General features: G+C 43.1%; 1 protein-coding gene across 13 annotated transcripts in view; it reads left to right on the top strand.

Annotated features, from left to right (window-relative positions):
• Nucleotides 1-19,442, top strand: part of CD7 (CD7 molecule) — a 39,167-nt gene extending 19,725 nt beyond the window's left edge. For 3 of the 13 annotated variants that reach the window (XM_068913506.1, XM_068913499.1, XM_068913498.1), the window contains 8 exons: nucleotides 2,630-2,796; nucleotides 3,362-3,673; nucleotides 4,794-4,952; nucleotides 6,186-6,305; nucleotides 13,247-13,585; nucleotides 15,521-15,868; nucleotides 17,253-17,362; nucleotides 18,385-19,442. In XM_068913506.1, the coding sequence (XP_068769607.1) occupies nucleotides 2,733-2,796; nucleotides 3,362-3,673; nucleotides 4,794-4,952; nucleotides 6,186-6,305; nucleotides 13,247-13,585; nucleotides 15,521-15,868; nucleotides 17,253-17,362; nucleotides 18,385-18,495 (1,563 nt within the window). In that variant the 5' untranslated portion in view covers nucleotides 2,630-2,732 and the 3' untranslated portion in view covers nucleotides 18,496-19,442. The other 10 variants (XM_068913500.1, XM_068913510.1, XM_068913504.1 and 7 more) reach the window with 9 other exon arrangements.
• Nucleotides 19,443-27,379: the final 7,937 nt, after the last annotated feature.

Here is a 27,379-nt window from a genome sequence, read left to right as displayed (position 1 = left end):
GCAGATTGGCAAAGTGAAACTGATTCTGAAAATAATACTAGAACTAACACATATGTAAACTCTGTTCCTTTTCTCGGAAAGAACTTACAGTGAAAAACAAAACTTGTAGGCTCTTCTGAAGCTCTTCTTATTTTATTTTGTTGCTTCCTTACTTCATTCAATAGCATCCTTTTCCTCAAGCTGTTTGAGACTTAAGTCCTGTCCATAGGATACTCAGGGTATCAGATAAGCCTTTCCTCAAAGTTCATTGCATTATTCCACAAATACAATTTTACCTCACCATATCAGCCATATACTAACATGCTCATAAAGCTGCAAAGCCTTGGGATGTGTGCTTAGGAGAAACAGCCGCCCCTCCTGAGCCGTGCTGTGGTCAGAGTTGGGAGGCTGGATAGCGTACGCTGGCAGAAGCTGTGGGCCAGTTTAATTTGTGATGGAGTTAGAAAATTCGAGTGGCTAATCAAAATTCGGCATCCTGTTACCCTCTGTTTTTGAGGTAGGAATCCAATTAGCCTGGGCCCTTCCTCCAGGGGAAACAAAGTCGTTGCCTTAATGTGCGTGGATAAATACTGGAAGTGTTTGTGTGTTGCAATGTATTTGCTATGAAGTTATAGGAAAATGAAAAGGAGAGTTTCAGATAGTGATCAAGATTTGTACTTCTAAAGCCTCTTCCCCCCCCCCCCCAAAAAAAAAAAAAAAGCCTTCTTAGGGCTCTACAGCCTTCCCTTTTCAGTTAAATTCCCTTCCTTTCTGCTAGTTATCTCAAATAGGTCAGTTTGTGGCATCAGGTCTCTTTGGATGAAAGCTCATTCATCATCTACTTATGATGTATCTTTGGTAAAGGAGGTCCAGGTCCTTGTGGTTGTTACTTTACTTGTCTGTTGCTGGCAGCTGACCCCCTGCTAGGGTCTGGCAAGGTTTCGTTAGAGCTGTAGATAACTTGCTTCAGTAGCTCTCCAAACTGAAAGTTTGTATTGCCTTGAAATTAAAGGCAAACTGGCAAAAACCTTTATGGGAAGGTTTTTCTGTCCTAAGTGAGTGTTTTCATTTTAGATTTGAGTGTTCTATTTTTAAAAATAGGCTTAAAACTGATGGTAGAAGATGGCCTAGACAACTTAAGGTTCGCAGGAACCTGCCAAAAACAGAGGCTTGTGAGGCAGACCGGTGGAAGAGGAAATATGCGATCGTGGGGACGAGACAAAGGAAGGCAGGGATTTGGCAGACAGGGCTGTGGCTTTTGAAAAAGCAGAGAAGAGAAAGACGACGACTGTCACCATGGGAAAGAGGAGGGGAGGTGTCCTGTGAGCAGAACTGAAGGAGGAGCAAGGCTGATGCACAAAGCATCAGAAAGCAGAACGCACAAGGACAGAAGATGTGGATCTGAGGCTGAAAGCTGCTGGGAAAAGTCCATTTATTGTCCTTAACCTGTGAATGCTGCTAGATGCACTGATGCTGGCCTGTGAGGTCTGTATCCAGCCAGCGAACGTACTCCAAGAAGGATAAGTGCCAAGTGGCACTCCTTTGGCTGGCCCGCAGGGGAGCGGGGGGACAGTTGTAACCAGCCTGCCTTTTGGAGAACAGCAAACAGAAGGCTAAACCCAAAAAAGGAAATATCCTTAGGTGTACAGAAAGAGGACAAAAAAAGCAGCTGTGCTCATTTGAAAGCCTATCTGTTGTTAACACGCTGCGGGCGCAGGATGAAAACTTGCCGGGTTGTGTAGATGAGAAGGAAAACACGTCGAATGGAAGAACTGGTCCCTCGTGTGGTGTGAAGTGGAAACGGACGGATTGCACCGCCGTGGTGTCGCGTGAATCAGAAAAGCAGATTTCGGCGGCGCTGCCAGGCTCGGGCCCTGCGTGGAGGTGCCAAGAGCTCCAGCCTCTTGGGAAGGGCCGGAGATTTTATTCCAGGGGAAATATTGCAGCCAGTCTCCACCGTTTCCTGTGCCTTTTGGAAGCTAGAAAGGACTGGGTTTGCTGGTGTTGATCCTCCTGTCTAATCTGCTTCGGTGCATCAGAGTAGGACTCTAGAAATAATAATTTATTTTTTTATTTTTTATTTGAAGGGCTATTTCATACCAGTTCATTTTAATTAAAAGTAAAATTTAATCTGAGACTTAATGTTTGGTGTTGAGGCAAACAAAACATTCATTCAGTGCAAGATATTTTTATTGTTTTGGTTTTTTATGTGTGTTTTGGCGGTGTCAGCAAATCAGGAACTTATTGTTTGCATGTGCTACTAAGTGATGTGTGTGGGGCCACTGCCTTGAGCAACCTGGAGGACTTGGACCTGGAGCCCCCTGCCAACCAGGAGAGGGAGGGATTTCCCATTCTCTGCAGAAAGAATATGTGGTTTCTACTGCACAGGTGCATCCACAGCTGGAAAGGGCGGGTGGGTTTGGCATTTGCAGGATGTCTCTCGGCCCCCGAAAATCAGATTCTGTCTTCTGACCCCCAGGGTGCAAACTCAGGGTGCAAAAGCAGCTGAGCATCATGTGATTTTTTCTTTGCCTTTATTCCAGGTTCCTTGAACAGGAGCTTTGCAGCACTTGGCCTGAGAATCCTTTTCTTCTTGACTGGAGAAAAGGAAAAAGGTAATGAATGCTAAACCTTGTATTTAATGTCCTAGCAGAGACATGACTGTGACGAGAGCCTGGTGAGCCTGCCCAGAGATTGTGGAGGGTTGAGGAGCGTGTCCAACCCCACCGGAGCCCAGCACCCAGGACAGCCTGATGGATTCTCTCCCCTTTGCGCATTTATGTTTCCTGCTTCTGACCGTTTCATCTCCCTTTCTAAGTGAGTCTCCTTGTTTGATCTCATGAGCAGATCCCCAGAGCCCCGCATACTTCTGGGCACTTCAGCCAGGCTGCTTGTGCCTTTTGGCTTGTCCATAAACCTGTTGTCTGTGGGAATACCGAACTGAACTCGGCAGCAGTGACCTGGACGCTACTCCCAGCTGGAGTCTGGGAGCTTTCGCTTGTCCTGGGGTCTGGATATCTGCTGGAGATATACCTGGTAGGATTGTGCCAAGGATTTCTGGAAGGACAGAAAATGAGAAGGGACGATTCCTTTGGGCCTGGCTGGGCGTACCACTTCTTAGCTTGACCAGGGATCCCTTCCCGAGCTGCCAGCTTCCTAGCTCAAACCCCAGCAGCAGCAGTGGCGGGATTATTTCACATTATATTTCTACCCCCAAAATTCTTTTGGGGACCGGGCCCAGTACCTTATAAAAATTGCACATGGGCAGACAACGCCCCCTAAGCTGGGACTAGATTTGTTCCCCCAAACTAGTCCCATTCTCTAACACTAAAATGTGGGGAGAAAAATGCTAGAAAATATTTTTCTTTGTTTTCTCATGTAGATACTGCCACGTCCAGTGGTGACTCTGCTGAGGGGACAAAAGGCTCTTCCTTTAGCAGCACAAAAGTGACAGCCTACGACTGCAAGCATTGTGGTGTCAGCGTATGCGAGTTATCCAATTTCAGTTGCTGTACCATAATTGGTGAAACACAAGACGAGACGTTTTCAAATGAAGTAATTCAGCTGGTGACCAATGAAACGCACATCACTATGTGTTTTCAGCAAGCAAATACTTTTTCGGAACAAATTTACGCCATCATCTGGGCAAAAGCTGGGGGAATAGGAGATTCATGTGGCATCCTGAAGGCTGAAGGTATGCTCAGCTGGAAACCTAGCTTTGATTACGTTTCTAATTATGAAACAAAACTGTTAGATATTTGGGCAGACAGTGAAGTTAATGAGGTAACTAACCTGTTGAGTTTTTTTTATGAAGAAAAGACATAAAGCCATTTACAAAAATAAACAAAACACTTTCAGGTCAAACTCTGCTTAAAAGCACTCTAGTAGAGATCCAGATAAATACACAAGTTACCCTAATTTAATATGTTCAGCCGAACAACCTCTTGTGTGTTTCGTTTCTGACCACCCTAAACTTTTCCCTTGTCTTCATGCTTCCCACTGTAGAATATCTACATGCTATCACTATTATGTAATGTCTGGATATCCCTAAAACATCCCCAGTGAAAACTGCCAATTACTGCAGACATGCATGCCTGCCTTCCTTGAGTGGGTAACACCTGGATGCGCTGTGTGCCAGATGTGTTGGTAGAAAGGAGTTTTCAAGAAAACGGTCTTTACAGTGCATGGAGGAAGAAATATCTGTGATCTGGGCACACTGAGAACAATCCATAAGCAAATGTTTTGCAGAATAAGCTTTATCTTGGAAGTAAACTCCAGCCCTATCTCTTCTCCTCCTCCAAGGGAAAGGACAAAGATGGACCTATTTTCCGCGTCTTAGGCCAAGAATAAGTTATAGAATATGAGAGGGATGCAGGATAGGAGAGAGGTGCACCTTGTGAGACATTTATGCAGCTGCTCCTCTTGCTCGCTTGTGGTGCGTGGTCCCTGTGGCTAAAAGGAGTGTACAAAAACTTTGTCATAATTATGAGTTATTCTAATGGAATTTTAATTACAGAGTGATAATGAAAAGCTTTTTACAAATCTTTTGATGTTCTTAATTAAGTGTAAAAACACTTTTTGCTTTCCTCTAATTTGAAGACTTTCATTATTGGCTCCTAGACCAGTTCATTAGCTGTGGTGAAAACAAAATTTGAACAGTCAAATTGATTGATTTGAACATTTGATGAACGAAGTACAGTTGTAGACCTTTCAACTCCTTTTTTGGTAAAGGAAGAATCCACCTTTTAAAGCTAGAACCCCGATTAAATATTTTATGGGAGATATTTATAGTTAACATTTGTTTCATCTTCCAGCTTCCCCAGAGAATAGGGGGGAAACAGTCGTTTCAGAGCAGAAGAAGACTTGCTGTACAGCACAGGTCCAGCTCGCAGTGCCCAGCACCCCCTTAAATTGCTACGCTGACAAGGACAAAAGCCCCCAGCTCGGCAGCCCTGAGGATGGAAATGATGTCGGTTAGTCCTTCCGCGTGTTCATGTGGCATTAGCTCTGAGAGGGTTTTGCCCAGACAGCTTACTGTAAACACAGTTTATGTGGTTTTTGGGGGTGTACTGTACATTCGCTCCTTGGACCCACATGTGCTGATCCATCCAAGCTCAGAGACGTCACCAGAGCCCGTGTACGTGCTGAGTCCTGGCCTGGGCGTGGGTATAGGCTGCAGTGTATATTTCCCCCTGCATCCTATAGGACACAAAGACATTGAGGAAAGGGGCAGAGAAGGTATTTGTTGGGCATGCAACAAGTTCCAAACCATTCCGTTTACCAGTAAGTGATAAATGAGGCTTTTCCTCCAGACTAAGAGGACATTTGTCACACGTGTTTGTTTTTATACCCAGATTTGTTCATTGGTAGAAATGCTTACCGTTTTTCCTCAGTTATGATCAAACAGGGTGTCTTTGCTTGAGGCAAGTACATTAAACACTATCTGGTCTCTTCTGTGGAGAAACCTTGGTGGATATATATCTCTCCTTTTTTTTTCTGTTTTTTGGGCAATTTTTGCATGCATGCTGGACAATTCTATTAATTATTTGTCTTCCAAATTAGACCACTATTAGAGTGGGGTTTTTTTCTAGTTATTTACATGTTTAAATTCTTTTTTTTTAAGGCTTTGACAAGCTGGTCAAACTTAATTTCTTTAGCGGCCTTTGAATACATCATGAAGGATATATTACCTAGCTGGATGCCTTGACTTTGAGATCCCTGTTCCTGGCACTATCCAGATGCTATCCAGAGCAATGCCATCCTGAAAAGTGTTCTTCCGGCCTTTCTTTTCCACCGATTGCATCTGTTGTTATAGCAAAACACTTGCTTTCAATAATAAGATCACTAAAAGTCTTTGCGGTGCTATTGACTTTCTTCCATTTTCAGGATACAAGGTCTTGCACCTCTTGTCTTTGATCACTTCAGATAAGAGATGAATTCAAAGGTGTCTGTTGTGGGGAGCCAAGAATCAGCCCTGAATGAGGATAGTGTCATTATTTTGTTACAGGTATCTTCATTAAGGCATCTTAAGCCAGAAACTGTTTGTTCTCTACTCTCATTCATCAGTTCCTCGTTATCAGCTTCTGAGAGGTACATTTGCGGAAGCATCAGGCCCAGTTCTGCCTAGCTGGTGTTTATGAGGCAGGCTCATGTCTTGGCACATCTGCTTGATTCACTTGGATTCTTTATTTTCTTCTACCCCACAGGTTACATGTCATCTTCAGTCAGCAAACAAGGCACCATTGGCATCAGCACTACGTTTGTGTCTCTTGTGGCATGTCTTGTAGGTCTGGCGTATTGTGTTCTAAAAAACCGAACCCGTGAAGGTACAGTCTGACAAAATCCATGTTTCCTATGGGTAACCTCCCTTAGAAGCAACACTTGTAGTGAAAAAGAGAGCGTTTTCTTTCTGGATCTCATTTCCATTAAATTGTTTATGAAGTTGCTAAATGATGCTGATTGTGAAGGGGAGATTGGGCTGACAGCTGATCTGAGCTCCACCTCTGCATCTGGCACCATGGCACAGCGCCCAGTCATCTGACTTTGCCATGAAAAAGACACACAGAATAAATTTCCTTCCTGCTAAAATAATAGAGCCAAGTGGTGGCAACTCTCAGCCTCACCTCAACAACCTCTAATTGCTTAGGGTAGTCTCAGGTTGCAACACTGCGACCCAGAAAGCAGCGCACAGGCTATGGCAAACGGTGGAAGTGAGGTGCGCTGTGTTGCAGTAGCAACATATCACTGCCCCGGGGGCAGTTTGTTCTGCAAACTTGTATGCATGTAAAGGGCTGGGTAGGCTCTATGGAGTAAACGTGGAGTTGTGTGGGTAACGTGTTCTGGAAACAACTGCCTTCCTCCATTGTGCCTTCCTCTGCTCTTCCCTCTTCCTCCATGAAACGGAGACTGCAGTATTCTTAAACTGAGTTGATGTTAAACCATCCCTTCCTTTGGAAGCTGTTGTGCCGCACCACAGTATAGAAGTTAGGATGCAGTTGTGGTGTTATCTGGCAAAGTATCATTCCTTCCAAAACGTACCACTTCAGTCAGTCATTTATATCCTGTTTGGTATGGAGCTGGAGAGAAGGCACAAGGCCTGTGGATCTATTAAAATGGATACCAGTGAGTTGCCCAGGAATTCAAGACAAGTGTACATTGGGGAAAAACAACTGCAAGTTTTGTAAGTTAGTTGTAATTCTTCTGAATAAATCCTTGCTGATGCCAATACTTTATTGGTATCTTTCCTAGGATGTCTTTTAGTGCATAATCACATTTTTACAGGTGAGAGAAGAGTTTTCAATATCTAGCTTAGTCATAGTAAATGATGAAATTGCGTTACTATGATGACGTGAGGTGGTTAAATGAAGGACTAGGAGTGTTTACTAAGACCACGTTTAGTGGATGTCCATTTCCTCACTGCAGCGAGGCTGTGCCAGTACGTTTTAATCCCACAGCTCCAGTCCTACGTCCATATATGACTCTGCAGTGGTTCTCATACTCATGTGTTAATCATTTGCATGCTTCTTCAGAGACCCCTTGACCTGGACCTGCAGTTTCCTTCCCTACATCCTGGAGCCAGTTTTTTTGTTTTTGTAATGTCAGGAGCTGAAATATCTCGTCTCAGTTACTAAACTACCCCATCTTTCACCAGAAACGAGTGCTCTTTGTTGCCTTGCCTCTGGTGGTTGGCTTCCTAAGCTGGGAGTCTGAGAATTAAATGTTTGAGTTAGTTTAAGGTTAACTAGTTGGTTAGAAATTAGTTAAGGTCTAAACGTTTTTATCTTAAGCTCCCTTTCTAGTGAGTGGAGAGAAACAGCTGTCTTGAGAAGGCGATTAATTTCATCTTAAGATAGGTTTTAAGAGGGACAGATGAATTACCCTGTGAAGGTGCCTCTTTCCGCTTCCGAATGGTAATAAGCTGAGACCTTTAAACATCTACAGTTAGATGAAACACAAAGCCGTTTGTGAAAAATATGATTTGCACACGTGTTTGCAAAAACTAGTGCAGACAACGCAGCTGTAGTCTCGGTGCAGTTGCACTATTAAGACGTACTGTGTTGCAACAGTTTGGATAACCTCGAGCTTTGGTGAAATAGGTAAAAATTTACAATTAGTAACTTTGCTGCAGTCCTGTCCTGAGATATAACACCCAGTGATGTTCTCGGACCTGTTCTGCCACCCTTCTAATGCAAAGACTTACAGGCCACAGGAAACCAAGGGAGAGTCTTAGCAGAGACACTGGGAACTCCCTGGGCCTAGGAGACTGAAAATCTTTCAGCTTTCAGAGCAGTGCTTGGTCCAGCAGCACATGGACAGTGTTGCTACTCAGAGGACTTCATGCTCCAGATCTCCAAACCCAAGCACAAACTCTTACTGAAATCAGGCTGTGCCTTTGGTAGCTAGATATGTTTCCTTCAATTTTGCAGGTTGGTGATACTGGTGGTGCAGCGGTTCTTGAAATGGAAAACCTCAAAGTTATTTAAAAACCATCTGTAAATGAGGAAAAACCAAGTCTTTATACCAGCAGCATCTTCTTCAGTGATGAAGTGCAGCCCTCAGCTGAAGAAACGGACATTCATTTTGTACCAAATCTCACAGTAATTGTTACAGATGTACTTTTAGTGCTTTCATGCATTCACTGAAGGCTGTGACTGCTGCAGTTACCTGATTCCAGGCCTTCGTGAACAACATGAGAGCTCCTGACATCTCCTGTGACTGAATTGGAGGCTGCACTCACTGCAAGATGTGCAACTGGCTCAATAGCATAGTTTTAAACCAGCTGAATCCTTTCAAAGGTTTTTTGTGGTTCAAACTATCAATTCATCTGAAATTCTTCAGAAAAATGTGCCTATACTCTGGAAGAATGTGTAGACCCCTGAGGCAAATGCTTTGTGCATGTCTTCTATATCGTAACACAATAGCGCTGCCATAGTCTTCATCTTTTGCTTGCCAGGTGGTCTTTAGATTTCCACAAGAAAACAGTTTGTACAGCGGCTGGGTTTGTTTAATTCTTGCAGAGCACTTTGGCCTTTTGAGTAAACATTTGCTCCTGACAGCAGCTGCTCTATCCACTCGGCCCTGCTCAGCGGGCAACAGGAGGGTCATATCCAGCTCCCTCAGAAATGGCATTGGGTGGTGAAACCCATTTGGCAGGTCACAGGCAGCGTGTGATCTTCAGAAGGTTTGTTATTCAGGTTTGATTTGAATAAATCCTCAAAAGCTTGCACTATCCATACACTATCAGACTTTTGAGCAAAAATGAGCAGCTCTACAACTGCAAAAGCAGATCCATGAAACTTGGGGTGAATATTTGCCGACTTGTTTTTGCGCGCTTTACCTAGCCATAAACCTGCGGCTGCAACTTTCAGCAGGAAATCTCAAAGATTTGTGTGGGATTTTGTGAGACTCCTGAGCTTTGCCGCAATTAAACCTAAATTAAACGTTCATACTAGAAGACGGACAAGATGATGTTCTTTATTAATTTTAGAAATACAGAAAAGCCTCCATGTGTGAATTTGGCTGTTTGGCACAGGAGACTGGCGTTTGATCGTTATTTTCCCCCGTGAGTGCTTTGCACTCCTGTTGGCCAAGATAATCTTGAGTATGTCATTTGGACTGATTCAGTTGTGAAGTCTTATATCATGATGCCTGTTATACTATGTTTACTCAGTAAGTCAAAGCTAAGGTTGCCTGTAAAGGGCTCAGATTGTGCAAGGATTTACAGGGAGCCTTTTCTTCCTTATACAGCTGCTTAGCACAACTGCAGTTCCTGTTTTTCTCCAAAACAGAACTGCTGTTAATCCCCCCCCCCCCCCCAAAAAAAAAAAATAAAAGGGTAGGACTGCGTTGAAAAGAGGTGATAAAGAGGCTGTTTTGTGTCAACAGCCACTGTCCTGAGGAACTAGCATGGCTCTGGCTATAGCCTGGGAAAGGAGTGCGCAAATCAGGTATGGGCCTGCCTTTTATTGTGTATTTTGACCTCAGCAGTCTGGAAGGTCTTTCGAAAAAGTAGAGAATTTCCACTGAGATTTGTTCTGTCACAGTGTCCTTTCTCCAGCATGCATTTTTCACTGTAACTACCATGCGTGTTGCTTTTCGTTTTGTTTTTTTTCTGCTGTAAGCCACCACTGTCGGTGCTCTCAGGAAGTACCCGGTGCTCCCTGTTACACAGTCAAGTTGAATGCTATGCTGCAGGAGAGTTAGTGATACATATGTTCTTTTTCCATCCCTAGAAAAATACTATCTTTAAATTTGAAAGCCATAGGAATTCTTTTATGTCTTTTACCTGGAACAATAAATGTGTATATACGTGTGTTTATATATCTGTGGTTAAACAGATGATTACACTATTTTTGTTCATATAAATATGATTTTGCATTTTTTGACAAGGGGGCAAAGTGATAGCTGAGAACTCACATTGTACTAACTTGAGAGAGTCCGCTTTAATGATGTACAGATTTTATTCCTGCTCTCTTCATACCAGGTGGGGCCAAAGAGCTGGTCATGTCTTGGGAACAAAGGACAGTCCAAGCTGGCAAGTCTTCCTGTGTGGCTCACACAGGCACACCTGCCTTAATATCTGTTGTATCATGCAGATCTGGTCACGCTGCGGCGTTGTTGGTGACTATTTCACTTTGCCCCTTCTCCTGAATTGTGTTCTGCAGGTAGAAACCATTCATCCCACATCTCAGGAAAAACTGTCATAAATAGCTTTAAAGACCTGTGTTATTTGCACTAAGCAATTGAATTGTGTTTTATATGAATCTTTGAATAAATATATCCAGTCAAATATTTGCTTGTGGAACAAAAATTAAAGACATCAAGTAGCTTGACTCACTAAACGACATAATTTGACAGTTATTTTAAATCAGTGATTTTTTGCTCTGTGTTGTTATATCCATTAACAACAGAATTCAGGAGCACTGACAGACCGTGGGGAGCATGCCGAGAGCCTACCTTTCCTGCACGGTCACAATCCGGCGGTCGTCACCTGACTCGGGCCCAGGAAGGGCAGTTTTGCACCTACTTGTCCTCAGCTGACTCTAAAGAGAACTTGCATGCTCTGAGCTGACTTTCTAGTTCTGCCTCCAGGGTTCGGGGTAGGAAACTGTGGGCGTTTTAAATGTGAAATGAAAAACAAAATATACTACTCGAGAGAATAACTATCTTCCTCCTTACACACACTCGCTGTGATAGTAAGGCAAGAGAAGCGAGTTGCTGGGGGCAAGGAGCTAACATGTTCTAGCAGAGTAGCTCATGCGGCTGGAAGAAAACAGGCCAACTCTTGGCACCGAACCCTTTCTTCAGGTCTTTTCTCTTTTACCTCGTTGACGGATTAGAGCTAAAAAGATCTTTGAAAATGCTGTGGAGATCACCTCTCCCAACTACAGCTCTCTTCTTTCTGCTTCTCCTGTGTTTCCCAGGCCACAATGGTACGTACAGCAGAGCCGCTATTCCATTTCACAGCTTTCATTTTTTGTTTTTTTTTCTTTTAGTTTGCTGCCTCAAACAGGTTCCCGGCAAAAATCACTGTTAGCTAAACCAGGTAGAGCTTTGAAAAGCATTCTTTGAAACTTTAGATTGCAATTTTTAGGAAAAAAATGTGAAAAGCATTCTTTCCTACTCAGAAATTATTCTCTGTAGAAATAGTAAGAGGAGTTTTCCTAGTAATTCGACACGAAGCCTATCTGTATTGTTAAGGTTGACGTGAGGAGCCCACCGCTGGATACAAACAAATATTGATATTTACTAGGGACTGACTTATTGTAGATGCAATAAAACCTCACTATAAACATCCGTCTGTTGTAGCTATTGATAGAGGACAAGCTGGGGACGTGCTTGTGGGAAGCAATGGGGATCTCTGAGGAGAGCAGTCTGAGGAAAAACATACCTCCAGTCAGCCCTTTTTTCCCCTTTGAGTTCAAATCTCTGTTGGCCTTGATAATACCCGGAAAGGATGGTGACCTGAAAAACAAATAATATATACAAATTGGCATGCCTGAGAAGTAGATGCTGGGAAAACTGTTGGGAATGTTTATTATGAATATTTTTGCCATTCTTTAGTGAGTGGCTGCTCAGGATTTGTTACTGATTTCTGCAAATATAATTGAGTTTTACTCTGATCGTTGGGAGATCAAAAAAAAAAAAAAAAAAAGACCTCCACTAGTTGGGTTCTTCCTTAGATCACCTAAGTGCAGGTCAGCTTAGAAGTACTAATGTGGCAGGGTTGAAGTCCCTGGACTTTTCTCGCCTGCTTGTTAAGGCTGAGCGCGCTGTGCTTCCCCAGCCTTCTCCTCTCCCTGCTCCTCTGCTCCTTCGGGAGGCAATTGCTGACCGCTCTGGGTTCGCTTTAGCTCCTTCCCTAATGTTATACGAGGAGTATCCTCACGGCTGGTCCAGTTGGACTGAACTGCTGCTTGCTGATTCCCATGACCTGGTCTTTCTGTGTTTGACCTCTGCATTTATTACCTTCTTAAAATAACCTGGTAAGGAAGGATGTTACTCAGTTTTGTGAACACTGAGTTATTCAACCCTTTCTATACTTTTTTCTTCCAAGATATACAATGCTCTGTATTGCCTTTTTCTTTTCATACTTATACTGCAATTTCTTGTAGGTGTTTCCCATTTTATCCCTCTATTCCTTAATATTCATCCCATTTATATTTTCTGTTTAGTTTCTTCTCATTTTCAGGTCATTAAAGGACTTTGAGGGTCTCATTATACCTTTTTATACCTTTGTGTCTTAATGTGGACTGAGTATTTATACCTTCTGCAACTTGCTTCCTAACAGACTGTGTCTTCCAGTTTCCTAATGTTGCTAAAACCTTTTTTTTCTTTTTCAAAACTGTAATTTTCTTCCATTTTCTGTCATTTGTGATCACTCTGAACTCCAGATTTAGATCTTTAGCCATTTCCAATTTCTGGACTCAGTTGCATAAAGCTTTTTTTTTGAGAGCTAATAGGATCATACTGGGAAACTACAGACCAGACTAAATTTTTTGCTTGACCGACAGAAGCCTTTTTTTTGCATAGGCCTTTTAAGCTCTGGGGAGATGTTGAGTTGCGCAGGACAATGGGAATGAAAGCAAAAACACTGTAGGACTCAGGTCAGCTAGGAGACTATATATACAGAATAACAGGACTAAGTTTCAGGCTTACAGGGCTATTCTCCTGACTGAGAAGCAGTCATTTTTGCAAGCTACTTTGATATTTATAAATCAAGAAAAACTCTGATACTACAATTTTATTTGCATTTTATTTTCTTCAGGTGAAGAAAATGAATTTCTGGAACATTCACCAGACTTTATCGGTGCTTGGGAAGGAGATTCTGTTAGCATAATTTGCTCTATGAAAAAGTCAGAAAATGAAGAGGGGACGTACTTGAGGACTAGATACAACAATGTGGTGTATCTTTCCAGGCAGAACACTTCATATATCCTTCCCGCTTTAGCTGATCGCGTCAACTATTCAAATGAAGGAAAAAACCTGAGGATAACTCTGCACAACGTCCAGCAAAATGATTCCAATATCTACCTTTGCACTACATTTATAAAAAATAGCCATTACGTAAAGCTGGATGGGAAGAGAACTGTGCTAGTGGTGAGAGGTATTGCAGCACCACTTTTTATATAATGAATGAATAAATACAGGTATATGTTTTAAAGCAAAGATGGATAAAAACATGGTGGGAGAGAGACCGTTATGTATGGCTGTTTTGGTAATGTACTAATTTGAAAGAAAGTGTGGGTTTGTTTTCTGAGAAGATGAAGAAAACACTTTAAATAGAAAAGAACCAAGAAAACCCCTAAAATTCATGACTAATTTGATCCTAGCTACAGATTTCACACGAGTAATTGGTTGTGATAACAGTCTGGAAACTGTGAGAACCCACAGATATTTTCACAACAATCAGTCAAATCTTTATGAATAACAAGCAAAGTAATGAGCCTTTTTCTGGTGGCAGTTTTTTGCAAATCTCTCTTGTTTTTACTATTCCATCTTGAATGACAGATTGATAATACTTGGGGAGCTGGTGCTAGGCAGGATTTGTGAATTAGGCATCAGTGGTTACAGATAATTTTATTTTTTTTAGTAGTTTAGCGTTTAACAGTGTTTACTATTTTTCTTGTTTTTTTAATGAACAGTTAAGAATGGGCCCAGACCAGAATTCTTCCCAAAGGGGAAGAATTTTTCTATCTTGAGATTATTTTTATTTTCTTTTTCTTCTTTCACCTTGGAAGAGGGTTGAGTCTATAACATCCTTTGGCAGCTTACTCCCAGACATGCATACCTTTCTCATGAGACTGTCTAACCTGAAACCTCTTTACTGAAAATTATGGGGTTTTCTTCCTTTCCTGTCCCGCTGGCATACAACAACTAATTTATTGCTAGGTCAGTAATGGTCTTTTACATCTAGGAAGGCTGTGATCATGTCCTCCCTTAGGTTTCTCTTTTTTGAACTTCTTGACTATGTTCTGTCAACCTCTCATCATCCTCCTCATCTTGCTGTGAATTTGTTCCAGTTTGTCTACAACTTTTCAGAGCATGTTAGTCAAATGGAACTCAGTCATCCTGCTGAAGATAGTTTACCATGCTTAGAAGCATCCCTTCTCATACCTCAGAGGTTTCTCTCTTGCTATGCAGCCCAAAATGAGATTTCCCTGTTTTGCCTCACTGAGTTAGATTCAGTAGCTTCAGTAAGCATTGTGTAACAAACCCCAAACATTTTTCTGTTCCTTTCAGCTTATACCGGTCTCCTTTGTTATATTTAGGCATTTGGCTTCTTCCTTTGAAGCTAGCATTTTACATGCATTTTTACTATTTTTCATCTTGTTGATCTCAGAGTGTTTCTCCATATTACTTTTTAAAATTATCATATATCTATATTTGATTCTGATCCTCTTCTCCGAAACGCTCACAACCTTCCCAGAATTATGTTTTGTACAAAGGTGATAAATTCTGTCTTTATTCCCTATCCATGTGTTAGTGACAACGTCAAATAGACCAGGGCATGCCCTCGGAGGAACTTAGTGAAATATCCTCCCTGTTGGATAGCAAGCCAATAATAACTACTTTTTGAAGACCATTTGCAATGTTGATGGCACCCACATGGTATGAGTTCATGCAGACCAGTAATCCCCAGGTCTTTCTATAGCTTAATCTCACTTGGGAAAGCAGGCAATGATCCGTGTCTTACGGGTGAGCTGATGAAACTGTGTTCCTTTAGAAGAGTTCTGTTTTTGTTTGTTTTTTTTTTTTAAGTAGGTCTTCCTTGAGCTTCCCTTGTCCTACTTAGCAAAGCTGTGAGTCTGTGCTTCTCCAGCCTTCTTGCCCTCCTCCTTTGCTTTGGAAGGTAATTGTTGATGTCTCTTGGGTTGCTTCAACCTCTTTAAGTATATTTGGAGAAATACCCTCAGACTTATATTGACCCACTATATCTGGATTTCTGTGGTCTGTTCTTTCTGCCTTTGACGTCTGTATGTAGTTTCTTGTTAAAAGGCACTGTTATGTATGTGGTAACCATTAATCTTTCTTGATTTAGGTAAAAATAATGGAATTGTTGAACAATCACCACATTCTCTCAGTGTTCAGCAAGACCAATCTATCAGCATTACTTGCTCACTGAAAAGCTCACATGAAGAAGAAGGGGTCTTCTTGCTCAGGACTCATATGAAAGCTGAAAGAGTGTTGTATGTCTCAAGGCAAAATATTTCAACTATCTTTCCTGCTTTTGCAAATCGCTTGGAGTACTCAAAGCAAGAGAAGACATTGGTGATAACTCTGCACAACCTACAGAAAAGCGACAGTGACATATACGTATGTGTTGCTGTGTTTAAAAATTCCTCTCTCCTCTCACTGAATGCAAGTGGCACCATGGTGCTGGTTAAAGGTACTGTACTTTTGCTTATTTAGTCAGAGATAACTATAGCCATGCTATAAATCCAAAGGTGGGGAAAAAAAAGCTTGCAGAACTTTAATCGGGCCAGGTGGAGCACTAATCCATGGCTAGACTTCTTCCAGTACTTGAGAAAGTCTGGAGAGAGCGCTCAGGCTCCTGTGTGCTCTGTTGTGCTAGGACACAGAAAGAGGCCCTACGCTTCTATCTGCCTTGTACTATTGGAGGGGAAATTAAAAAGGAAAAAACTTTCTGTAATCCAGTATCTTAAAAAAGAAAATGTCAAAAGCGGACAACAAACACTGTAGTGTGTCTGTGAATAATCTGCCTGTTTCAGGCAATGAATCAATATTTTCAGTATCAGTTCTGTGCCCTTAATGTGACATAAACGTCTTCCAGAAACTATTCACTATAGCAAGGCTTTGTCTATGTTTGAAAATAGATCATGTTAGGGAGCATAGATCAAGTCCTCGGGCATTTGTTGAAGTGCCAGAGATGATAGCAGAGATGATTTCACATACACTTGTTGTTCAGTGAGCATGCTGTAGGATATTTTCCAGAGACAGTTTCCCCCCCCACCCCCCCACCCCGTGTTGTAACTGCTTGCTAAGATGAGGACAAAACCAGCAATATAGTTACTGATTTTGATCTCAGTGGTGCAGCTTAACCTTGTGCAGTGGGCTTTCATGAGATCTTTGAGCAATTCAACCAGGGTTTATGTAGGGCCTAAGAGTTGCAAAGGATTTATTTGCAGTCTGCAAAACAGACTGTGATCTCATTCAGTGCTGCTAGCCTTAACTGGTGCAACAACTCAGCAATGTGAGTCGTGGAAAAGAAAAGCTATAGATCAAAGCAGTGGAGTGATTACCAGATATTATGTTATTCAGATATGGATTAGCTGAGGTTTTAGAGAATTGTAACCCTTTCCATTAGTATTATTCTGTGTAGTGTATATACTCCAGGCCACAACAGCCTCTTACTTTTGTCTGCACTGCTTGCAGCCTTCCAACCCCAGCTGTCATGTAATTCCTACATATTCCTGGCAGAGCGCTCAGTATTGCTATAGTACTGAAGCAAAACATTTTCTGGTTCACTCATGGGTGTGTGGACCTACCCCTGACCTGGTGTACAGAAGCTAGTACCCTCGTAGAGTGCCCCTCAATGATCCTTCGCATGCCACTCACGCCCACCCCCTGCCTCCCGCAGGGCACGGACAGTACTGATGGGATGACAAATGTGGCTGTGTAGCATGCTATTGGGATCTGACTTCCTGTTGACCGAAGCCCCCTGCACACCTAAATATATATATTTTGTTGTAATAAAAATATAATTCTACCTCTCTTGAATATTTATAATAATAATATAATTCTACATGCAGAAGTGGAGCAGACAGAGTGCAGTAGTAATCCCTGGAACTTTTATGGTCTTATCACTGCGGTGGTGCTGCTGCTTTCTGCGCTGACATGCTGCATCTTCTACAATGTCAATGTAAGTGTGCTGTCTCCGTGCCAAAGTGAAACAGAATCTGCATTCAGTGAATAGGAGCCTTTTCAATCACAGCCAAAGATATTGTTTGTAAACAGTGATTGATTCAAGCCAACACCTGACAAATCTAAGCAATCATGGCTTTATACTGTTTCCTCTTAGTCCCATGTTTCATGAACACTCTTGGAGGTGAAGATTGTGTCTTTTTATTCTTCTGTATCTTTTAGTAAACGATGAGCTGTTTGTCTTTCTACAAAGAACTTGCTCAAGTAAGCTTTGCAATCAACAGTGCAGACAGTTTCTGTTCTTATATGTCTTTCCCTAAAGAGACAACTCACCACTCTATTAGGATTCATTTTTTTCAGTCGGAATGGAGCTATGCATAACCATCTTGTAATGGATGTAAAAGAATGCTTTCGGGGGAACTCAAGGACAACACAAAGTCATGAAACAGCCCTGTGTTTGACAGTAGCGCTAGGAGTACATCTCTACCCCTTTCTAGAGAAAAAGGTGACCAAGAAATTTTTCCTTTGCTGGGACTTCTTGCATCCATTTTCCTTAGAAAGTACCCAGAATTATTTGTCTCTGATAGTTCCTTATTCTCCATAAAGGTCACTCAAATTCACAGAACAGGATATGACTGGCTTCTATGCTGTGCCTCTACTGTAGTTTTGGTACTGCCAAAAAGCAGTAGTGTAATATCGTTCTGCAAAGCTAAAGGTCATTGTAGGACTTGATCTCTTACGTTTATCAGCAACAGACTATACTTAAGGATAAGCATTATTTGTGTTGGAGCTGCAGACACTCCGAACCCTTAAAGCAACTTTTAGTGGAAGTACATATGATTGACAGATACAAAATTCAGTGATTAGGTCATCAGTTTCCACCTAGACGTCTAAGACCTCATTGGGAATTTAGAAAATACATTTCAGTCTCCAACATCTGGAATCCTAGAATGTAAGTTGGCTTCTTGGTGGGGGTCTTTTCAAGCTCAGTTCTGAATGGCTATTTGCTTTGTTTTGCAGATAAAGAAATATTTCCAGAAAAGAAAAACAAATGCAGTATATGAAGATATGTCTTATAGTTCTAGACGTAACACCTTGGTCAGAACTAACACTTACTGCAATAACAATTAACCTCTTGCCAGCTGGGACTATGCATGGATCAACAGTTCCTTTCCAGGTCTCTCACAGCTGCCTTAGCAACTTGATGCAGTGGTTGAATTGCAAATGCTTTCATCTGCCTTCATCTGTGAAAAGAAATACCTTCTTCATTGCCAAAGCTCCATTTCTGCTTATTTTGATCACTTGTGAAATACCTTTTGTTTCTTTTTTATGTACAGAAAACATAGAGAGATGCAGGTACCCTGCAGATGTTTGCAGCGTAGTGTGCGCAGCAGTACTGTTGGACTGTAAATTTGGATAGATGCAATCTATGCATTTGTTTCTTTGATTGCTAAATAACCCTTTCAGGGAAGGTGGGGTAGATGGGAAGGTCTGGTGATGAGCTCTGGGAAGTGTTCAGGAAGACCGTGATAAGCCTATTTAATAACATGCACTGGATCTACAGATGAAGGGATTACAGTTCTTTCAAGAATCCATGTGGATCTGCCAAAGGGGTCAGGTGGCTAAAACTTCAAGTATTAAAGCAAAGGAATCTCTTCAGAAGAGAATTCGGAACCTTTGTGACAGAGTGCAGCATTACAGATGAAGTGCTAGATCTGTGTGGATTTAACTATTTGCAGTTCATAAGGGTCCCACAAAAATGGTTAAAATTACTACCCTTGTCAGAGAAATTGGCATGGTTGGTGGAGATCTTGATCTGGCTGATCTGCAAAATGATTAGATCTGGGGGCTAGAGACATAATGTGGAAAAACAGAAATATTTGTGACGTGCTGGCGTTGTCTCAAATTTGAGATGTCTTAAAACTGCACAGCAGGGTGAAGTAGTCTGGAACGAAACCAGTGCCTGAATTCCAACTGGGACACGGGTCAGCCTGATCCAAAAATCACTCTAAAAAGGGAATTGTCAAAAACTCATATGAGTTAAGTAAAAAAAAAAAAAAAAAAAAACAAAAAAAAAACCTACATTTTCTTTGGTAATGGCTTAGAATAGTTTGCTAGGGAAGGCTTTGTTCTCCTCCAGCTAACAGAAAGGCTACAGCTGCCTCCAGGCACATACAGTTTTGCAGAGCTGGGTCAGCTGTGGGAAATCAGCAGCTTACAATCTTGCAGGCCCAGAGGAGTATAAAATTGGCTTGTCATGAGGCCCTACTGCAGGTTTCTGGGGTGAGGTTGAGAGTAGAATTTGTCTTTATTGATGTTTGTTAAGTTTTTAGAGAGAGCAGGGCTGGTCTGTAGCTTGTAAGAGCGTGCAGCTGGGCTTCACCCAGGCGCACGGGAGACTCCCGCTTTGGGAGGTGCACGCAGCCAGCTCTGCTGGGGTCTAGTGATCCAAAGGCTTCCTGCAAATGTTGTGTAACTTGCTCCTAAACAGCACCTCAACAGGCAATATAGCATCCGTTTTTCTCCTTATTTACAGAATCTACTTTTTTTTTAAATTTTAAAATTAATCTCTGATGAAAATACTTTCAGAAATCTTTTCATGGTAACTACAATAAAATTTCTTGAAGAGGGAACAATGCAAAAGGAGGACAGGGAAGAAGTGGGCAGTGCTGTGCAGGCTGGCCCATCCTTTCAACAGCGGCTTGTACCGAGTCACTAGGACGGAGGGTTACTGGCTTTTGCTAGATCTCCTGATGGCACCTCCCTGTTATTGCCTCTGTGTGATGTCAGACGCCGCCGGCGGTGAGAGATTGCACTGGCTTCCTCATCTTGGATGCGGTTTGCTCACTTTGCTTGCTGTACGCAGTCAATAAAGTATTTGGAAGAGTAATGCCATGGTCTGTGTCTTGCTTTGATGTCCTGGGTAAGGGCCCGCGTGCCTTTAACCCCGCGCGAGCGCCCGTGCCTCGCCACCCCGGCGAGACGGGGTTGTCGCAGCCGAGAGGCACACCTGGGAAGAGAGGCGACTGAGACGAAGTTTTTGGAATGAATTTCCTGTAAACATTCCCGTAGTCACCAGCTTACACTCATGACAGTTTTGTGAGCCAAAAATAGCTGCAGACGGGGAAATGCGCCCACTGCTGCTAGCAGCGTTTGCAAGCAGGCGAGCGCGGCCCCGGCGGGGTCCGGCGGCCCCGCTCGCTGCAGCCTTGCAGCCGGCCCCGTTGCCTGCGGCCGGGGGAGGCAGCAGGGCGCCGCGGGGCTGCCCCCGGGCTCCCCGTGCCGGCTCTGGGGCCTTTACCCCAGGAGCTCTCCGCCGGGGGGGACGCGATGCTGCCGTTTGCTTTGGATGCTGCCATGTCTGTTGGGGCAGGGCAGAAGATGCTGTCTCAGTGGGGTCTGTCCGATCGGACCGAATCAAACCCGGAGCGACTGCCAGGGGCTTTCTATCTGCTTCTGAAGCAACCCGTGGAAAGCAGAGTGTCACAGTGCCCGGCCTGCAGGGACCTCGTGAGCTGCCATAATAGCATTTAACAGGGCGCTGCTGAAGGTCGTTTGGTCGATACTAACGATAAGGTTACAATTCTGGTGGTGCCCTGTTCTTTTCCCCGGCGCTGAACGGCCTGTGCTTGGCCCCGTGATGGACCATGGCTCCTGCTCCTATGTGGGGTGACTGGATTAGCCCAGCTACCTGCTCGTCCCCATGTTTGGGGAGTTGGTTGCTATTTGAATGGCAGCTTCCCCCCCCCCCGCCCAATAATGACATTGCCTCCCACCACAAAGTGATTCTGGGGTGACCTTTGCCTCGTGCAATTAAAGTCTTCATCTTTGCAAAAAAGCATAGGTTTAATACAACAGGGCTCTACTCCCAGAGAGAGATTGTATGAAGGCTGAAGATAAACAAGCTGGTAGGTGATGTCAGGTTTCTGCGACGATGCTGATGTGCAAGCATGACCACAACTGTGAGGAAATGAGCTGTGAAAGGAAGTAGTAGTGGAGAAAGTCTCTCTGCTTTTAAAAAATGTAAAGCCTAGCTAAGGAAAATTGCATTTAATGAGCAATCCCTGAGTCGTATCTGTGCGGAGGGGCAGAACGCCAAAACCCAAGATGTTAAGGCAAGCAGCAGTAAATGACCCTCTCGAAGAGGACTGTCAGGGAAAAGAGTTCAACTCAGACCTGCTGGGATTTCAGCAGAACAGTCCTAGCAGCAGGCTGAGGATCAGGGAGGGGATTAGCTACTTGGATGTTCAAAGCGTGGTGGGGGTCCCAACATGCAGTGCAGTCAGCATCTCCGGAAGGTAGAAAGCGTTTTTCTTCTCCAGAGTTAGGACAGAATTACTCTGGGGTTATATTGTTGCCCTCCCAGTTTGTTGGTCTCGTCTCCCTGCACTGGGGAGGGATATGGTTATCAAGGAGAGGCGGTAAGTGCAGTACAGGGCTCCGAGAGGGAACCAGTACCCTCAGCAGTATCAGGGTGCTGGTGAGAGCACCTTCCCCATCGCAAGGGCTAAATAGCAGAAGCGGCAACTGGCAGCCAGAGAGCTGCAGGTGCAGGAGGAGGAGCTGTGGCTCTAGTGTTGGAGGTTGCTGAGCAGGAGGATGAAAGCTGAGGGAGCTGAGCAAGCACAATAGGTGCGATGCAGAGAAAACATGACAGGCAAATAACAGGCCGTGTCAGATTTGCCTCAGTGCTAGGTCTATATGGACTGGCCTAGGCTGAGCTCTTGGGGTGTGTGTATGTGGAGGGATTGCCAGGAGCTCATTAGAAATAATTTTTGGTGATGTGCAAAACTGGAGGGAGTAGTCAACCCATGCAGACTGCCATGGAGGGAGCCCATAGACCCAGTAAAATTTAACTCTGAGGAAGGCATTTTGATCTGTTGACTAAGGTGTGTCTGACAAGTACATGCTTGACATCAGATGCCAAGGAAGAGCACAACAAGGCTGATGTGCAGAATCAAGTGCCTGTGACGCGAAAAGAGTTGAATGTCTGTATGGCAGAGTCCCACAGCCCGATTCTGGCCACCGACAGTGCCTACCACTCCTAGCCAGAGTCACCGACAAGCAAGGGCCAGCACAGCACTGCCAGATTGCAGGTCCCATGACACAGCCGAGCAGACAAGAGTCTGTCCAAAATAGTGGGGCTTTGGGTTTGGCAACAGCACATGTTTTCCAGGAGAACTATAAAAGGGATGGAGGTAGATTCTCCTCTTGTTGCAAATAGTAATATATTGTAGGGCAGTGGGTTATTTCCATTGGCTATCCTGCAAGCAAACGCTCATAAACTTCTAGCTTCTTCCACCCATCTGTTACTGGTTGCTGCTTGTGATCATTTTCCATCCAGTAACTCATGTAGGAGTCTTTCTGTTGGCATCTGGAGCATATGCCCAAAATATGTCCAACACTGCTGAGTGTGATGAAGACAAGCTGCCGACTGGTGACTTCTCAAGGTCTCCATGTTGGTGACAAAATATTTTCACTCATGGTATGAAATCTTTCATAAGCATTTATTTTTCAAGACACTTAGCTTCTTTTTGAATGTTTTGTTAACATGCAAATACTTCCAGACATATATGAGCAGTAGGCTTCCAGTCAATTTGAGAGCTTGCAGTTTTTTCTAGCAGTTCGCAGGTTTAGTTTTCACACGGTTTAGAGCTCAGCAAATACTGACAATGCCTTCATTGTATCATTCTTTTTACCTGACTTCTTTGGTGAATATGCTTTTGTTCTAACTAATGAACTCTTCTGTTGATTGACATCTACTTTTAAGAGTAACCAGATACTGGCTATGTGCAGCATGCAAGGAGTTCTTCAAATCCTCTTTGAAATCTCAAGGGGTTTCAATTTACTTTTTCAGGAAATCACTGTTAATACATTACTGATCTCACTTCTCTTACAGATAGCCCATCCCAGCTTATCCAGAATATCCTCACATGCAGAGGAGTGGCTTAATATTAAGACCTCATATTTTTTCATGTAAGGAAGTAAAATAAAGCAACTATCCTAAGTCTTAATCAGCGCGAACAAAACACTTTTCCTAACATTAAAATTTTACTGTGGTGTCATCTACATACTATGAGTGGATTATCTGCCCAGCCTGAGGATGGGAAGTGACTTCATTATATATAAATAAACCGGAAGTAGGGATGAAGGAGCTCTCTGGATCGTGCTAATTTCTCCTGGGGGCACATGCAACTACTGCACAAGAACAATTTTTTTTTTTTTTGCTTTTGGATGGTATTTGATTGCAACAACTGGCTGGTATATTTCTGACAATTTCCCCAGAGAACATGTCTGTGTCCCCAGAGAAGATATCCATCTGAGTGATTAGAAAGGGTGTGCTACACTGTAAGCTTCTGACTATAATGAGAATACTATCTATCTAAGCATTGCAGATGCCAAGTAGAAGACATTCTCTCATTCTTTCTGTGAATTGGTAGCAGTTCTGTCTCACTGGGAAAGCCTCTAAATTCGTACTCTCAGCAATTCACACCACCCTGAGACGCTAGGTCCATCTCCTATCTCAGTTGAGTGAAGATACCTCAAGTATATGTTTGTTTCTTCAGAGAATCTGCTTGAGATTTGGAGATCAGAAGCCAGTAGCGCATTCGCAAATCTGTTGTGACATGGAGGGCCAAATTGTGCAGCCCTTTCTCGTATAAGGTATGAAAGCTTACCTGGGGCTACTTGCACAAGTAACGCTCTATCGGTGGGAGTAATCATTTCATCCTCAGATGACAGAATGTATTACTCTGCTTTGATAAAACAGAAGCAAATTTGTTGTTTTTTGAGTGCTCTTTCTCTACACTTACCGCCTTACAAGGCTTAGACAACTCTCAGTCTTCTGAGAGACCGCAAAGGCTAGTTTACTGCTCAGGGAGTGCAGTCACAGTATGTTTTTGTTGATCAGAGACATAACTCGTGGCCGGCTTGTGGGTAAATGACATTTACAAGTATACAGCTATTTTCTCAGTCAGTTTTTAAGGGTGGATGGTGAGATCACATTATGCCAAAATATCTGTAACTTCTGTGAAAGAGATTTATTTAAGAAACACTGTGTGAGCTTCCCTACTACTCTGAGTCTCATATGCTGTAAGGCTCATAACACAATTTCTTGTGGGAGGTCTCTTGAACATGGTGACATCCAGTGACTAAACTCTACTAGCTTTTTGACTCAGAACTCTATCGAAAGAGAAAATCAGTTCAAGTTTTCAAAAAAGCCTTTAACCAGAAGCTGTGCATGTATGTGTGTGCATACTGCAGGAGCAGAAACTCCAATTCCTAATTCCTATCAAGGCTAAAGTTAAAAACAGAGGCCTTCCTCAGATAGCCATATGTTCCTCTGTTGCAGAGGCTGTCTTAGAAATTAAGGTATTGCATGCCAAAATAGAAAGTTATATTTTTGTCTTAGCTGAAACAGGGAATAGAAGAGAGTTTCTAGGAGATTTTCAGATCAGAGATCTTCAAATCAGCCGTCTAAACCAAGTCTTTGCCACTTTCCAGAACCAGAAAAACCAGGAAGGATCCCTCCATGAAAGCAGTATTTTGAAGAGCTTTCTTATTGCTCTTGTCCCTGTGACTCTTTTGCTGGTAAACCCCACCATTATGATCATGCCAAGTTACCAAACAGTCTTAGTTCATTTGGCTGGATGCAAAGATAAGCTGTTCTTCCTTTCTCTCACTGCTAGTTATTCAATGGCAAGCTCTAACGCTTTGATTTGAGGGCAGCACTTTGATGGAACAAAAAGAAGGGCAGAAATAGTCATAATGCAGAGTAATTATATTCATTAATAACATGCATTCTTCAGCTAGTTTCTCTTAGGCTGCTTTCACACTTCAAGAAAAAAAATGTGGTCTTTGCGGTAAAGATGCAGGTGCTTGGGTGCCACAGGAACCTTGAATGTTATGTTTCTATTTGATGCTCAGCACTGCTACAGAGTGGGCTGCCCAGAGGTCTGGTTTATCATTCTGTGGTCTTGAGAGATGGAATCATGATAACACTCTGGCAGAACGTTGTGGTTGCTGTGCTTTAGAAGAGGCTGCCACGCTGCTGCTGCAGAGCAGGAAAACTCAGGTGCACAGTCTTGCAAGTCCTTCTCTGAGCCATGCTTGCAGCAGCAGATGACCTGGCCCATGGTCCCTCATCGTTGCTCTGTGATGTTATGCTCTCTTTATTACAGCTGGCTGTGGCTGTTAGGTTAGTCGGTGGAAATAGACATCTCTTGTTGGGGAGCCAAGGTATAGTAGATGAGCCTGTGTCAAAGATTTTCTCCTCCTAGTTTACTAACAAGGTCATGTCAAACACACGGTTCAGATCTTAAAAAGACCCCTATGAACATATCAGTGTGCCTCACAGGCGCAGTTTAGCACAGCCACGGTCAGCCTTGATAGGTCCTGTGGTTTGGATGCAGTCACAACCCTCTAGGCAATGGCCAGTGTTTGCATGGGGCTTGATCTGCTCTCAGCACTGTGCATTCCTCAGTTAACTAAATCTTCTGTCTTTCCCATTTTAAAGAATAGAAGCTGAGGCACCAGATGATAGGACCTAGATTGGCACTAGATACAACTGGACCAAGGCTGTGCAGCAAGTCAGACCGTGAGTCAGGCAGTAAAGCAGTTTTCATTCCTGCGTATCACGCAAACCCATCAACAGGGTCCTTCATATTCCTATTGTTTTTTTTGTGGAATGACGTAGAGGAGGGTAACGTGACAAACAAACCCGTTCAGATGTAAGCTGGCATCACCTTAATTGCTTCACATTTAGGAGTGTTGTTTTTCAAACTTTGAGCTAGAGAAGTCATTTACCTCCTAGCACAAAGAGCTAAGAGAGAGCACCTTCTGATTTTACCCCATGCCTGCTCTTTTTGCAGCAGCACTTCTTGCGAGTGCCACTGGCATGTCATGAGTAGCTGCTCTCTATGGCTGGTGACTTGACCTTGCTCTGTCAGTGACAGCTGATTTGAGCAGGGGCTTTTTTTTGTTGTTGTTCCTCTGGTGTGGGTTGTTCATCTCCAAGTAAGACCTCTGATATTTAGAGTAGAGATTTGCTATATGATATTTATCACCCCTTACACACCTTGTGAGAGGAAGAGCATTTCAGCTCACAGGTTGTATCACTTTATTTGGGCATTTCTACATTATACTTGTTCATCTCTTCCCTGCACATTGCTAGCTCAAATATTAGCAGCAGTGTGGCTGTGGCAACCCTAATCTCCACCTGGGATTGCCCACAGTTAGACCGCTGCTGATACATGTCATGCCCAGGTCTTGCCCAGCTACCTTGGTGTCACATCCTGCGGTGCATGTAGGCACACCAGGTAGCTTTACAAAGATACTGGTACAGTCTCAGCTACAGCAGCGTTGCCTTTCACAGGGCTTGAGATCTGCATGGATCTTGCAGAAATACACTGGCAGCTGGCATGCACGGAGTTCCTGCATGACCCAGCTGTGTTGTTACCAGCACCTGAGCTTGCTGGGGTAAAGCCAGCTTGGATGTGCCCCAGGTGCAGTGTAAGTGCACCTCAAGGAATCATGAGCTGCTGACAGAAGTGCAGAGAGGGACCAACTAGAGCCTGGAATATTTAAACAGAAGCTGCTTAAGAGACAGAGACTAAACATGAAGGATTTTTTTCATGCAGAGCTATTTTAATGATTGAAAACTGATTGCTGTAAAATCAGCCAAAAATCACTCCTTTCTTAAAGACTATGCTTAATATTGAAGCTTCATTGTGAATAAACTTCATCTACAAAATCATATTTTCATCTGTGGATGGGGAAAATCACGCGCCTACATCTATTGTTATCTATCTGCCAGGTTCAAAGAGTGACTATCTACTGTTGTACATACAGGTGTCTAGAAAAATTAGGGACATTCGTACTGAATGTTTTCAAGTGAAAGCCCAAGACTCAATAGGTCCATATTCTGAGAGAGAAAATATTATCAAATGCTCAGTTCATCCAAAAGGTGTGCAATTACTTTTCTGCAGCCGCACTTGTACATTGGTCTGCTGTTCTT

The sequence above is a fragment of the Struthio camelus genome, chromosome 19 (assembly GCF_040807025.1).
Source record: "Struthio camelus isolate bStrCam1 chromosome 19, bStrCam1.hap1, whole genome shotgun sequence".
Lineage (NCBI taxonomy): Eukaryota > Metazoa > Chordata > Aves > Struthioniformes > Struthionidae > Struthio > Struthio camelus.
Note: the sequence above shows the minus strand (reverse complement) of the source record. Positions and strands in the feature narration are given on the sequence as shown.